The sequence below is a fragment of the Pseudorca crassidens genome, chromosome 2 (assembly GCF_039906515.1).
Source record: "Pseudorca crassidens isolate mPseCra1 chromosome 2, mPseCra1.hap1, whole genome shotgun sequence".
In the NCBI taxonomy this organism is placed as follows: domain Eukaryota; kingdom Metazoa; phylum Chordata; class Mammalia; order Artiodactyla; family Delphinidae; genus Pseudorca; species Pseudorca crassidens.
In genome coordinates, this window is record NC_090297.1 from 57384555 (window position 1) to 57400630 (window position 16076).

The 16076-nt window shown below is 39.4% G+C and overlaps 2 protein-coding genes across 18 annotated transcripts in view; one reads left to right on the plus strand and one right to left on the minus strand.

The window, feature by feature from the left end:
• Nucleotides 1-14092, minus strand: part of DNAI4 (dynein axonemal intermediate chain 4) — a 125470-nt gene extending 111378 nt beyond the window's left edge. The window contains 3 exon segments of the mRNA XM_067726508.1: nucleotides 3770-3953; nucleotides 13480-13591; nucleotides 13594-14092. Coding sequence (XP_067582609.1) covers nucleotides 3770-3953; nucleotides 13480-13591; nucleotides 13594-13648 — 351 coding nt within the window. The 5' untranslated portion in view covers nucleotides 13649-14092.
• Nucleotides 13758-16076, plus strand: part of MIER1 (MIER1 transcriptional regulator) — a 56421-nt gene continuing 54102 nt past the window's right edge. For 4 of the 17 annotated variants that reach the window (XR_010940885.1, XM_067726489.1, XM_067726507.1 and 1 more), the window contains exons 1-2: nucleotides 13758-13913; nucleotides 15048-15148. Coding sequence is in view for 8 of the 17 variants with exons in the window: in XM_067726489.1 (XP_067582590.1) it covers nucleotides 13847-13913; nucleotides 15048-15148 (168 nt within the window). In the remaining 9 variants the exon portion in view is untranslated. The other 13 variants (XM_067726491.1, XM_067726492.1, XM_067726496.1 and 10 more) reach the window with 9 other exon arrangements.

Consider the following 16076-nt stretch of genomic DNA (forward strand, 5'->3'; position numbering starts at 1 on the left):
CTTTGTCCTTTTGTGACTAGTTTATTTCACTAAGTATAATATTTTCAAGGTTCATCCATATTGTAGTATGTGTTGAAATTTCCTTCTTTTTAAAGGTATATACACAGATACACTTTGTTTATTCATTCATCTGTTGATGGAAACTTGGGTTGCTTCCACCTTTTAGCTACTGTGAATAATGCTGCGATGAAAATCGTTGTACAAATATTTGTTCAAATCTCTGCTTTCAATTCTTTTAGGTACAGACCAAGAAATGGAATTGCTGGACGATATGATAATTCTATTTTTAAATTTTTGAGGGACAATAATACTGTTTTCATAGCAGCTGCACCATTTTACAATCCTACCAACAGTGCACAAAGGTTCTAATTTCTCTATATCCTCATCAATACTTGTTATTTTCTGTTATTGTTGGGTTTTTTTTCATAGTGGCCATCCTAATTGGTGTGAGCTGGTATCTTACTGTGGTTCTGATCTACATTTCCCTAATGATTACTGGTGTGATGTTGAGCATTTTTTCATGTGCTGTCAGCCATTTGTATATCTTCTTTGGAAAAACATTTATTCAAGTCCTTTGTCAATTTTTAAAATTAGGCTGTTTGTTGTTGAGTTGCAGTTCTTTATATATTCCAGATATTAACTTGTTATCAGATATATGATTTTCTAATAATTTTCCTCATCCCATGGGCTGCCTTTCACTCTGTTGTTGTATCCCTTGATGCACAGAAGTTTCTAATGCTTGATGTAGTCCAATATATCTATTTTCTCTTTTGCTGTATATGCTTTTGATATCATATCTAAGAAATCATTGTCAAATCCAATGTCAAAAAGTTTTTCCCTTATATTTTCTTCTAAGAGTTTTATAGTTTTAGATCTTACTTTTAGGTTTTTGTTACATTTTGAGTTACTTTTGTAAATGGTGTAAGGTAAGAGTCCTACTTCGTTCTTTTGCATGTAGATATCCAGTTCTCTTAACACCTTTGTTGAAAAGACACCATTGCATGGTCTTGATATCCTTATTGTGAGGGTTTATTTCTGGGCTCTATATTATTTCATTGACCTATATGTTTGTCTTTTCTTTCTTTTCTTTTCTTTCTTTCTTTTTCTTTCTTTCTTTCTTTTTTTCTCTTTCTTTTCTTTCTTTTCTCCCTTCCTCCCTTTCTTTCCTTCCTTCCTTCCTTCCTTTCTTGATATCCTTATTATTTCTGGGCTCTATATTATTTCATTGACCTATGTCTGTCTTTTTCTTTCTTTCTTTCTTTCTTTCTTTCTTCCTTCCTTCCTTCCTTCCTTCCTTCCTTTCTTTTTGGCTGTGGTGGGTCTTCATTGCTGTGTGCAGGCTTTCTCTAGTTGTGGTGAGTGGGGGCTACTCTTCGTTGTGGGCATGGGATTCTCATTGCGGTGGCTTCTCTTGTTGTGGCTCTAGGCACACAAGCTTCAGTAGTGTGGCTCGCAGGCTCTAGAGTGCAGGCTCAGTAGTTGTGGTGCACGGGCTTAGCTGCTCCACGGCATGTGGGATCTTCCCAGACCAGGGATCAAACCTGTGTCCCCTGCATTGGCAGGCGGATTCTTAACCACTGCGCCACCAGAGAAGTCCCTATATGTCTGTCTTTATGCCAGTACTACACTGTGTTGATTACTGAAGCTATGTAATAAGTTTTTAAATCAGGACGTGTGAGACCTCCAACTTTGTTCTTTTTCAAGATTGTTTTGGCTATTTGGGCTCCTTTGATAGGCCATATGAATTTTAGGATGGGTTTTTTTTATTTCTGCAAAAAATGTCACTGGGATTTTGATAGGGATTGCGTTGAAGCTGTAGATTGCTTTGGATAGTATTGACATCTTAACAATATTAAGTCTATGAACAAAGGATGTGTTCCTATTTATTATTGTCTTCTTTCAGCAATCTTTATAGTTATCAGTGTACATATCTTTCAACTCCTTAGTTAAGTTTATTTCTAAGTATTTCATTCTTTTTGATGCTATTGCAAACAAAACTATTTTTCTTGATTTTCTTCTTAAATTATTCATTGCTAGTGTATAGAAACAATAGATTTTTGTGTGTCAATTTTCTATCCTGCAAATTTGCTGAATTTATTAGTTCTAACAATTTTTTTAATGTGGAATCTTTAGGGTTTTGTACATATAAGATTATGTCATCTGTGAACTGAGATAATTTTACTTCTTCCTTTCTACTTTGGATGACTTGTATTTCTTTTACTTGCCTAAGTGCTCTGGCTAGGACACCCACTACTGTGCTGAATAGAAGTGATGAAAGTGAGCATCCGTGGCTTGTTCCTGATCTTAGGGGAAAAGCATTCAGCCTTTCATCACTGAGTATGATGTAAACTGTAGGTTTTACAGATGGCTCCTGAGGAAATCCTTTCTCTTTCAAGTTAGTTGAAAGATTTTATTTTTAATTTTTATAATCATTGGATATTGAATTTTTCAAATGCTTTTTCTTTATCTGTTGTGATAATCACATGGATTCTTTTTCAATCTACTAATAAGGGGGAAAGTACTGACTTTTGAATATTGGAACAATCTTGCATATATTATCCCCACTTGGTCATGATGCATTATACCTTTTACATAGTGCTGTTAATACTATGTAATATATATGTATAACATACACGTAATGCATATAATGTGTACGTAATATGTATATAATTATTATGGACTGATTGTTTGTGTACCCCCCAGATTCATATGCTGGAACACTAATCCCAGTGTGAGATGGTATTGGGAGGTGAAACTTTTGAGAGGTAATTAGGTCATGAAGGTAGAGCCCTCATGAATGAGATTACTGTCTTTATAAAAAGAGGCTAGGGAGCTAGCTAAATCTCTTTCCCCCTTGTGAGGATACAATAAAAGTTGGTGGTCTGCAACCTGGAAGAGGGTCCTCACCAGAACCTGACCATTTGTCACCGTACTCTTGGACTTCCAGACTCCAGAACTATAAGAAATAAATTTGTTTATAAGCCACCCAGTGTATGGTACTTTATTACAGCAGCCTGAGCTGACTAAATAATTCTTAAGGTCATGAGTAGACTTTCTTCATTCCACTCTAATGTTCTTACTACCAATAATGAATTATAGGCGCCAACTGCCAATATTATGCTGTAAGATACGTTATATGGCAAAGATTCTAACAAAATCAATATATCAATACAGGCATACCTCATTTTACTGTGCTTCACTTTATTGCACTTCACAGATACTGTTTTTTACAAATTGAAGGCTTGTGACAACTCTGCATCCAGCAAGTCTATTGACACCATTTTTCCAACAGCATTTGCTCACTTTGAGTCTCTGTGTCACATTTTTGTAATTCTCGCAATATTTCAAACTTTTTCATTATTATTATATTTGTTATGGTAATCTGTGACCAGTGATCTTTGATGTTACTATGACTTGCTGAAGGCTCAGAGGATGGTTAGCATTTTTTGGCAGTAAAGTTTTTTAATTAAGTCACGTACGTTGGAATTTTTAAACATAATGCTACTGTACTCTTAAGAGACTACAGTATAATGTAATAATTTTTATATGCATTGGGAAGCCAAAAAAACTCAAGTGACCCACTTTATTGTGATATTTGTGTTATTCAAGTGGTCTAGAACTGAACCTGCAATATCTCTGAGATATGCCTGTATTAGAAGTTATTGTTTCAAAGCAGCATACTTTCTACCTTTAACATTTCAATCAAGTTCTTCCCAGTGTCATTTTCAAAAAAAGACTCAAAGTATTATGAATTAATAAAGAATATTACCCGCATGGCTGTCTTTGTGGAGGAAATATTCATTTTTTCTACTGTTTTGGGGTCAGGTAGAATCACCATGTTTTTTGACCCAGCCATTCTGCTTTGGTTTGCACTAATATATCCTCCTTTCATTTGCGCTCCTTTTGCTGGGCCAGTAAAGCTAATAGACCTCTTCGACTGTGCGCCAGTGTTTCTATATCAGGAAAAGAAAACATAACACTGAGGATCCAGGATTGAAGAAAAATTAGCCAATGATAAAAAAGTAGATTTTCATTTAGAAACATGGAAACAATCTAAACATATAAACAAGAAAAAAATAGTAGCCACTTGAGAGCTCATTATGTGTAAGCATAGTTCTAGAATGTTTACAAGCACTGTGTCACTTTTTCCTCACAATAATTCTAAGAGGTTGCTATAACATTATTTTATATAAAGTCACAGAGGCTTAGAGGGAAACATTCTTACTAGAGTTGAAATTTGAACCCAGGCAGTCAGATCAAAAGTCTACACTTATTTCTCTGGGTCTCAGTTTCCTTATCTGTAAGATGAGGATAAAGATAGTACTTAATTCATTGGTTATTATGAGGATTAAATGTATTAATTTCTATATTATGGTTAGGAAATGCCTGACACATAGTAAGCACAAATGAGTGTAGAGCGCAGTTTTGCAGGCAGATTGAAGAATGAGTAATAAAACCTGGGAAAGAATATCATGTTCCTGTCTGAACGATTACATAATAATTCTTAATAAGAGAAATTATAATCAAAATATTTGTATCCAGGAGAAAAAATATGATTTCACTTTTGGATCAATTCTCTAAATTCCTTAAGACAAAAACCTAATCATTCTTTCATTCTAGTACTCTGATTGTACTGCAGACTTCTATAAAACAAGAATGATCACCCCTTACACTATAAAAAGGCATTGTGTTTCCAAAGAAAACATTTTAAACAATACTTTTACTTTCCTACTCATAAAAGATCAGACAAGAATAAAATACTTTAAAATGACAACAATCTACTTTTTATATTTTATTTTTCTTCATGGCATTTAGTACTACCTGACACTGTTTGTTGTCTACTCCTCTACTAGAATGTAAGCGTCTTTAGGGCAAGAACTTTGTCTTGTTCATTGCTATATCGCTAGCACACAGGACAGTACCCAGTATATTGTGGGCACTATTAGTATTTTTTAAATAAATGACTAAATGAATTCCATTCATACTATTTCAAATTTACATTCTTTTAAAGTATCATACCCTATCCTCCCTCCTTCAGTCTCTAAACGACTTTAACTCCAACATTTCCAAGGAAACCAAATTAATCAATGAGGTAAGAATTCCTTAAATTTCTCTACCTTCATTATATTCTTCTTTCATATCCCACAAACTCATCTAATCCATCCTTATTTCTTTCCTCCTCTTTCAGTTCAAAAGTTGCTCTTCTTATCTAAGGTTAACCTTTCTACCTGTGCTCTGAAACCTGTCTGTTACTACTTTTCTCAGGGACTCTTTTCCTTTGTAAAAAAAAATTTTTTTGGCCATGCCGTGTAGCTTGTGGGCTCTTAGTTCCCCAAGGACGGAACCCAGGCCCTCAGCAGTGAAAGCACTAAGCCCTAACCACTGGACTGCAAGGGAATTCCCATCTCAGGGACTCTTCCGTCAATAATTCTTGGTCTCCTATATCTTGTTTCCAATCTTTTTCCCTTCAGCATATAATTGTACTCCAGTCATCTCTTCAACTTAAAAATCCTTCCTTTACCTATCTATTACTAGTCTTCCACTATCTATTACTGTATCTCTCCTTCACTTTTTAAAATATTAGTCAATAATCCTGTCTATGTCCTTACTCCTCTTATGCTCCATAATTCACTACAATCTAATTCCACCCTCTCCTCTCCTACTGCAGAGACTACTTTCATTAAAATCACCTAGTCTTGTCCTTCAAATTGTCAGATCCAAAGGACTCTTTCCAGTACTTATCTTTGTAGCATCTGACGTCAGTTGACCATTCCCCCTTCTTCTTAAACTTGAGTTCTCAAATTGGTTTCTGTAACATAACTGTCTCCTATTCTTCACCCTCCTTGTGACCTCTAATTACCTGACCCTTCCATTTTCTACCAATTACTCAGTACCTTTTAGGTTTCTCTTCTTTCACTATTTAATCCAGTATCCACAATTCATCAACTGAATCACTCTTTTACCATTACCTTCAACTCTTATTTTCTTTCTCCCTTGAGCTTTGCCCTACTATCCCTACAAAATACAGTCTGTCCATTCTATTCTTCCTCTTTACTATATCATCTGCTTATTCCCATGGTCATACATTTGACCTTGTCCTTGTCAAGGACAAATACCCCTCAAATACTTCATATCCCCTTGCTTCATATTTCTCCTCAGTATTTCTTACTAACATATCTGTTACTTATTTATCTTATGAATTAGATGTTCCCCACCCAACCCTCCAACCCTGAGAATGTAAATTCCACGAGACTAGGGACTTTGTGTTATTTTGTTCCCTGCTGTATCCCTAATGCCTACCATAGTACCCAATACACAGTAGCTGCTTAATAAAAAATTGTCGAATGAATTCCCAAATCATTACATCCAATTCAAAACATTCTCTCAACCTTCATACTCAAATGTTTACCAGTCTACTGGGTAGCTCCAGCTAAATGTCTACTAGACATCTCAAAGTAAATAGATGCATAATGAAATCATATCACATTTACTCATAAACCAGCTCTATCTCTTTTATTCCCTATAGGGACCAAATAGAAATGAATTAGCAAATGATGTTGCATTTACCAATTAGGTAGTTACTGTGATCTTATGAGACTCATCAATAAGCTCTCCCAAATCTTCAGACTATAAGTTTCATGGGAAGGAACCATGTCTACCATGATAGCCCCAACTCTTAGTACTCTGCCTGACAGAGTGGGAAATTAGATTCAGAAAGTACAGACTACTTTAAAAAAAAAATGAACTAAGTACCTGTAGCCAATTATGTTAGAAATTTATGGTGCACATCTAGCTATGTTAAAAAAAACAGATGCTTTCAAAAGAGCCAAATTAGTGGGCAATAAATAGGATGACTTTCAGGAGATATTCACTTTGAAAGTTTTGCCTGAAAAACAGTCATGATACAAGAGGTAATGTAGCTGTACATTCCTGAGTTTTCTGAAGCAGGGACCTAATCTATTTTGTTCACTCCTATGTCTTCAGTACCCAGGGCAGTAGCTGGAAAATATAAAGCATTCAGTTGGTACCTGTAGAATGAACACCATGAGCACCTGATGACCACTTCTATGAAAAAAGAGACTAATGACATTAAAAGCATGCTACACATACATAAATCTCACTATGAAAAAAATAACCACAAGAGGAAAGAAGGAATGGCTTAAGAAAAAGTGTATTAGCCACTTCTTCGTTTAATGAGATTAAGGTAAAAATTTCAATCTAAACCCAATCAATTACTTTCATTTATCCAACTGTTATTCATAAAACACTTATTGTACATAAGGCTACATGCTGGCAGAGATACAATATGAATCAAATATGGGCCCTAAGGAGCTAACCGTCTAATAAGAGATAAAACATATATATGATTACAATGCAAGTACAAAATTGTATTTGCCTCAAGACTTACATGTAAGATGAAATGAAAGTTGTGGTAAAGATTACCTTGGGTAAGAGGAGTGAGCAGAGAAATCATGAAGATGGCATTTGAGTTAGGCTTGAATGTAGGTCAAATTCAAAAGAAGTACAGGGGCCCGAATGTATATGTGTGCTTGTGTCTGATGCACATGCAGGTGAGGAGGGATGAGGACAGGACAGGAAATGCACCCTGAGCAAAGATCATTGTGAACGATGAGAGTAGGAAAGCATGTGGTATATACAGGGTATCTTAAATGATTCAATTAGAAGGAAATTGAAGGAAAACAAAGTTAAGCTTTGAAAAAATAAAATGGCCAGGCTAAGTCTCTGAAATTTACTACACAAGCCTGAGAGTGCCTTTGAATGATTTTGAGCATAAGAGTTAACTGCTCAAAACTATGCTTCAGAAAAATTTAGCTATATTCAGAACACACTAGAAGCAAGAAGACCATTAGTTAAGATGCTATGGAAATAGGCCAGATGAGAAGTAATCAAGGCTTAACCTGGGGTGGCAAATGTAGAAATAAAACAAATGCTAAATACAGCATGTATTAAGCATATCTTTTTATTTTCTGTATTTTGATGTTTTAATATCTAGGAACTTGCTAACCCTTGAGGGACTGCCCCTCCCAGGGCTAATCAATTCTTATACATAGTAAGGGACTTGCCTACAAGCAAACCTTTTATACGCAAACCAACCAATCCAGAGTCCATACCCTCAACCATCTCCTTCATCAGGCTCTCAAAGAGATCTCACTCTCTGGGTCACTATCCACTTGCCCTAATCACTGTAGGGACAGGAACCAGAAAACTAGGGATAGTCCCTATGCCCAGAGCCTTTTGAAATTATTCAAACAAGCTATTCCTACACCTGCTTATTCCGCTTTGTCCATTTCTCCCCATGGGAACCACAATAAAGCTTCTTGCCCATGTTTTCCCCTTGCTAATTTTACCTCCTGCTCAGCCCTGGTGCTTCCTCATGTGGCCCCACTATGTGGTACAGCATGCCATGTCTCCTGATTCTAGGGATCTATGAGTATTTAAAAAAAGAAAACAAAAAACCTTCTGCCTTCATGATAGTTATTTCTGTGTCTATGTACCCGATTAAAACATACCCCAAGTACCCTTAAACCACAGATACAGAACAAACAGGACTTAATTGATAATAACAATGCCACTTAAAATCTAAACTTCAAAGTACTTCCACTATATTTGTAATTTAATTCTTTTATTTATTTATTTCATTTTTTTAAAATGGAAGTATAATTGACCTACAGTTCCAAGTGCACAATATTGTGATTCAATATTTCCATACATTACAAAACGATCACCACCCTAATTCAATTCTTATAATAAATTATGAGATATTTAATTGCCATGTTTTACAAGTGAGAAACTTAAAACTCAAAGAGGTCAACTTAAATGCCAAAACTCATCCAATAACTCACAGACTATGTGTTCTTGAGCAAGTTTCTTAATCTGTTTCTTTCCTCATATGTAAATTAAGGTTAATAATAGTATCTGCCTCAAAGAGTTAAGGCGATGATTAAATTAGTCATTATTTCCAAAGCACAATAAGAAGTTAAATTGTAGACATGTTCAAGTTTAGATATTATGAGTGATATCCTGGTGGAGCTGTTTGGTAGCAGTTGAAAATCAAGAGGAAAGTGAATTTCAGGGAACAAAAGTGAGAACTGGAGATACAGATTTGAGAATCTTTCATGGAGATGATAATAAATGAACTGAGTCCCAAAATAAAAACCTAAAGATACAAAGAGAAGGTAATAGGGCCAAGGAGAGAAACTGGAGGTAGAAAGAAAGTAAAACCAGAAAAAAGGCATCTTTGCCAGTAGTAAGTGAACCAATTCAGGGTTGGTTCAGGGTTAAGGAGGGGAAGATTGATATTGTCAAATGCTGCAGAGAGGTAAAGAGAAAGCCCATTGAATTTGGTGACTTTTGAAACCTTTAGGTTACTCATTGTTGACCTGAGTAATTTTCATATAGAAATGGAGACAACAGACTGCAAGTGTTAAAAGAGTAAACACAGATACTTCCGGTTTCTGGTCTGACGTGTAAAGGCCATGAAAGACATCAATCCTGTACTCACAAGAAAAAGGCTGAGCAAACTGAAAATCAATGGGTCTTCTTAGGTCCATCAGAGAATTAAGGTTACAGGCAAACCCTCACACTGAAAGACTGAGATGCAGGAATAACAGAATCACAACTTACTGGGAGCAGAAACTGCCACTAGAGCCAACAAGTGGTAGGAAAACCTAAAGGGTAATTGCCTAATTGCTGGAAACTGAGTGTAGACTAATTCAAAAGAGAAAAAACTGCTGGGGGCCCAGCCTTAGGGAGCTCCCCCCAACAACACTTTTATCGAGTTTTACCTTTACATACTCCACCAGGCTCTCAGGATGAAGATCAGAGTAAAACTCCCTGATAGTTCCAGCAGGGGGACAGGAAGTAACCATTTTGAAATATACCTGGAATGTTCAGTTATCCTTAACAAAGGCCTGCCCTCAAGGAAAACCATTTTACCAGAGCCTAACCAGTGTGGGGGGAGGGAAATAACCTACTCGAAGTCCATCTAACCTTCTTGTTCCACCTCAAGAGAAAAATTCTGAGAAATACTTATGAAGGTCACAGCCCAGGGACAAAGGCCCACTAAAAGATTAAGACCTAATCATAGGATTATGGCACACTGCCCTCCCCCTTCCCCCCTCCCTCACATATCTTACCACCACATCAACAGGGCTCCTGTATAACTGAATTACAATGGGAAGAACTGTAAGGCTCAGACTCTAAGAAGGAGGCTCTAGGGAAACCTAAAAAGCCAGAGGAGACAAAAAGCAGGACACTAGAGGAAACTGAAGTCTTGGAAACCTATAGCTACAGCAAACAGCCTAATTCCTAGACAGATAAACATAAATCCTCACACTAAGGGCTTACTTACCTCAGTTCATATTACCTGATGCAACATGTTCAGCTTTCAACAAAATACATGGCATACCAAAGAGCAAAAACAGTCTGAAGAAACAAAGCAAGGATTAGAGCCAGAATAAGATATGGCAGAGATTTTGGAATTATCAAGACTGGGAATTTAAAATAATTATGATTAATATGCTAAGGATCCTAATGGAAAAAGTAACATGCAAGAACAGATGAAAACTCTCCCCACCCCCCAAATCAAAAGGAAATGAATGAACACGTAAGGAAGAACAGAGAAACTGGGGAAAGAAGTGAGATAAAAGCAGTGAAGGAAACACTAGTGGTTTTTACCACAATGGAAGATTGTCCAATACAGTCAACCCCCAAATTATGATTTTTTGACTTTACAGGGGTGTGAATGTGATATGCATTCGGTAGAAACTGTACTTCGAATTTTTATCTTTTCCTGGACTAACGATATACTATAAAATGATACTCTCGTGATGCTGGCAGTGAGCCATAGCTCCCAGTCAGCCGTGCAATCATGAGGGTAAACAACCAATACATTTACAATCATTGCTTTTAAGTTTCAGTACAGTATTCAATAAATTACATGAGCTATTCAACACTTTATTATTTAACAGACTTCATGTTAGATGATTTTGTCGAACTGTAGGCTAATATAAGTGTTCTGAGCATGTTTAAGGTAGGCTATGCTAAGTATGATGTTTGGTAGGCTAGGTGTAATAAGTGCATTTTCTACTTAATGATATTTTCAACCTGTGATGGGTTTACTGGGACATACCTCATTGTAAGTTGAAGAAGATCTGTATTGCTAAGCCAATGGGAAAAACCCAATATAGGAAAAATTGGAGAAAGTGAAAAATTGATAAATACATGTTTCATGATATCCTTTCCAAGATCAGGATTAAGTCTTAAACTGAGAAAGATGAGAAACATTAGGTCAAACCAATGGTTGTAAACTTTAGTGTGTATGAAATTTTAATTAGATAATATGGCTACCTCAAAAAGTGAAGGTTATATTAATTTTTATCTCCCACCCCACTCTTTCCTTAATAGGTAATCTACCATGAATGTGTCATTATTCAAGAAATCCCGAAGGGAATTTTTCTAACACTCTCTCAGGTACTCTGAGAGTTTTATGATTTTTTAAAAATTCACATGAAACCAACTTAATGTTAGTTTGAGATTGCCATACCTACAAGTAAAAACAAAAACCAGACGAGATGAGCAATAACCAATGTTACTCAAATACATATTCACTCATTTGTTTGCTGCCAGCAAATACTGTCTTCTTCATTCTAAGTAGTAGCAGTGAACAAAACTCTCTGCCATTATGGAGTACATCATAGCTTGGATGAAGACAGATTAACAAACAAGTATATAATGTATCAAACAGAAATAAATTTTATGGAGAAGAATAAAGCAAGTTGAGGGACAGGAAGTACTGGGGAGAGTAGTATTATTTTACATAGGGTAATTAGAGAAGGACTCTTTGATAAGGTGACACATGAAGAAAATGAGTGTCATGAGATTACTAGCGGGTACAGTATTCCAAAGAACAGCAAATGCCCAGGCCTTGAAGTTGGAAAATATGCCTGATATTGTTGTGGAACAATATGGAGTGTAATTAGCCAGGGGGAAGAATCCAAAGTGAGATTCTGTGGGACCCTGTGAGGATGTGAGCTTTTACTCTGAGTGAAATGGGAGAAATTGGAGGCTTTTGAGAAGACCCACAGTGATTACTATGTTGAGGGTGAGGGCAAGATCATTTAGGTGTTTACTGCAATGTAACAGTGACTTACATTGGAGTGGTAGTCTGGACTTATTTTGCAGGTAGAAATGGTAGAATCTGCTGATGGAGTGGGGTATTGAGAAGTCAAGGGTAACCCAAAGTTTTTTTACTGAGTAACTGTAAGAGTGGAAATTGCCATTTACTGAAATGGGAGACTGCAGAGTTGATTAGAGGGCAAAATAAGTTCAGTTTTAGATACAAATTTTGAGATGCCTATTAACTTTTAAGCACAGCTGCTTGATTTTAAGTCTGTTTTCTTGGGAGAGGTGTTGGCTGCAGAGTTAAACTTGTAAACCATCAGTAAATAGGTGACTTTTAAAGGCAAAAAACAATAGTGAAGAGGTTTACTGATCCCATCAACACTGCAATATTTAGATACAGGAGAGATAAAGAGATGCCAGCAAAGTATTTTGAAAAGGAGTAGGCATAAACCAAGGGGAGAATTAGGGAGGAGTGGTGTCCCAGAAACTAGATGAAGTGATTCAACACTCAAGAAGTGGTAAACTAGATCAAAGCTGCTGATGGGTGAGTTAAGAAACAAACTGAGAAATGGCCACTGTATTTGGCTGGACAGTTATTGCTGACCTTCACAAAAGCTATTTTTTGTGGAGTGATAGGATGGACAAAAACCTGAGTACCATATGCAGGAAAGAGCAGAAGGTTCTCTCCCAAGACCTTTTCAACAAGTTCTGCTAAAGAAAGATTAGCTGATCTGGAAGAGACTGGATAGAAGAGATGCTGAAGGTTTGAGAAGAGAGAACAAAAGTGGTCTGGAAGTGCGGGAGAGTGAATGAATTAGGAAACTTCAGTGTAATTGCTGGACTAAGGGACCATTTGAAGTTGTAAGCGAGACATCTGTAGAGCTGTATGCTTTTCTTCAGCCTCTCGTCCAACTGCTGCAGAACAACAGAGAAAGTTGTAAGCTGGAATGAGTTTTAAGGCAGGATGGTATGAGGAGAAGGCAGAAAAAACCCTCAACTACAGAGCATAGTAATGTTCGGTCTGGTGGCTCACAGAAGCTGAGAGGGTTGAACATCTGGGCACAGCTTGGAGGCAACAAGCTGGAGACTGCAGACCGGCAAAAAAAAAAAACAGGAGTGCTAGGAGGAGGGTGGTTCCCAACAAACTAAGTCTTTTCTCGACCAAGCACAGCAGTAGAGGTTTGGAAAAGGCAGTCCTAGGCCAACAAAGTAGACATTGCCGCCTCGGAGGTTCGAGGGTTGCCGACTGAACACAGATGCAGTAAGTGCTAAGATCTAAAAGGACTCCCTCCGGGACCCAGGGGAATGGACTTAGGTTTTAGCGCCGGAACTTACACCCCGACGTTCGGCTGCTTGCGGCTGTCTACCGGAGAGATGGGCATGGTGGCTACTGGGTGGGGAGTGGTCGACCACCGCCTTCCCTGGCTGCTTCTGGAGCCCCTGTACCCCAACCCCCGGCGTCAGCGGCTCCGGCTAAGGCACGGGAATGTTTGCCGGGCGTCATGGAGACGGTGGAGCCTTGGCTCAACAAGCGGCCGCGCGGTTGGCTGGCGGCTGGAGGCCGAGGAGGAGGGCGGAGGCGGAGGGGAGGACAGAGGGTTGGTGGAGCAAGAGCAAGCCCCGGACGACGACTAGAAGAAGGAGGCGGGCGGCCCGGGCCCTAGGCCCCTCCCAGGCTCTGAGTCTCCCGGGCTGCAGGCGGATGGATGGGGCTTCTTCAGGCGGTGGCGGCAGCAGCGGAGGTGGCGGCGGCAGCAGCGGCAGCGGCTGTAAGTGCAGCCTCCATAAACCATCTCTCCTCTCCTAGCCCTGTTTGGGTGGAGGGGCTCCCGAGGTGTCCTCGGTCCCCTTTCTCTGCTTCCCCTCCCCCACTGCAGAGTACCGCCCGGAAGACCCTTAACTTCCGGGGCGGGGCTGAGAGAGCGCGCCGGGCGCGCTTCCCCTCCCGGAGTGGCGCCGGCCACTCAAGGCGCATGCGCAGCTCTGCATCGCCATCCACCCCCTTCCCAGACTGGTCTTTTGCTTTGGCGGTGGCGGTGGCGGCGGCGGCGGCGGCGGCGGCGGCGGCGGCGCCGGCGCCAGTCTTCCCCGGCATCCGCGGCGCGCTGGGAGTCCGCTGCGGAGTGAGTTCGCTTCGCCTTGTCCGCTTCCGCCTTTCTCCAGTCGGCCCCGGAACGCGGTCGGGGTGGGGTCAAGCTGACCGCCCCGCTGTGGCTCCGCCTCTTTTCCGCAGTATCTCCGGGTTCTGTCTCAGCCCGGGAAGGCTCCTGCTCCCACTGCAGCCCCCTGTGGTGAGCAGGGTCTTGGGCAAACCGGCCCTTTTCGGAGGGAGTGAGGGAGGGAAGAGAAGCTCGAAGAGGGTGTTGTTGTGAGGGAATGAGGTCTTCCCAGGCCTTGGGTGTATCCCTGGGGGCAGATGCCTCCCTAGTCTTTGAATGGCCTTGTTCTTTCAGCTTTTGGTGGAAAGATCTCTGGCCTGGAGACCATCTCTAGTCCTCGTTTGCTGTGTGACCTTGGGCGAGTCACTACCTCTCTCTGGGGCCCCAGTTATACCTAAAGCTTCTTCCAACGCTAAAACTCTTAATTTTGCAGAAAAGCTTATGCAGTTCCAAGATTGGCCCGTCTACTGAGGCCGCTTAGACGAGATGACCCGGACTTGAGTGAACCTTTCTTCAATCATGGGTGGAATGAGGCGACCTATTTATTGGATCGCTTTTATTCCTTTATCATCAGTTACAAATTGCATGACTCAAGACTCATTAATGTTTTTCTAAAATTGTCATGGGATTCCTGTCCTAATTCCTGGCCGTCTTTTTAAAAATTAGAGACAGGGCAAATGGTGAGCTTGTAGTATCATCGTCTCTAGTCTCGTTACTACTGAGGCTCTCTTTCCTTTGATCCAGATGGTGTGGTGGCTCGATTCTCCCAGTGCCTGGCTGAGTTTCGGACGTGGTTAAGAACCAACTGGTTGAGGTTCAATGCAGACAAGACGGATGTGATGCTGGTAGGCAGGGGCACACTTGGAGATTAAGGGAGGGAAAGTCCAAACTCCCTCAAGTAATATAAATGTTATATTACTCTTCCAGTGTTTGAGAACTGCTGATGGGCCAATAATTTCCAGAATTTGGGTGACATAAAAATAACATGTCAACAATATAAAAACTATCAAAGTATCAGTTTGTGATAATCTGATAAAATGGAGCCACTGGATAAAACTCTTTATGTAAAAATTATGAAAAGAAAAACCAGAACTGTTCTTTGAAGAACCAAAAGGCTATATAGGTGTTTTGGGGTGGCGTTAATAATAAAAATCAAACTAACAAAAAGATGATGCTGATTGTCATAGATGTGGGGCTTCCAAATGTAATGCATTACTGCTTTGTAACCTACATTTTGCCTGCTAGAGTAAAGGTAAAACTCAATTTATCTAAAATGCACATTTTAAAAATAGGTGAAGTTTTTTGACATTTATCTATCTTCAACCAAATTAGTATAGTTATTCATAAATTTTCACCTGCACATCATGTGTAGCCTGTCACTCTTAAATAAAAATTTAAGGAAATAGTTAACACAATAATCTCAAAAGGGACTCATGGACTCTGAAAATTGTTAGATACAGAATTTGGTTTTAGGGTTTTGAATGTGCTGTTTTAATCTATTTCATTCAAACAGCCCCAGAGTCTGAATTGTTTTCTTGGTGCATTTTTTTTGTTGTTCTTGTTTTTGTTTTTTTTTTTGCGGTACGCGGGTCTGTCACTGCTGTGGCCTCTCCTGTTGCGGAGCACAGGCTCCAGACGCGCAGGCTCAGCGGCCATGGCTCACGGGCCCAGCCGCTCCGTGGCATGTGGGATCCTCCCGGACCGGGGCACGAACCCGTGTCCCCTGCATCGGCAGACAGACTCTCAACCACTGCACCACCAGGGAAGCCCTTC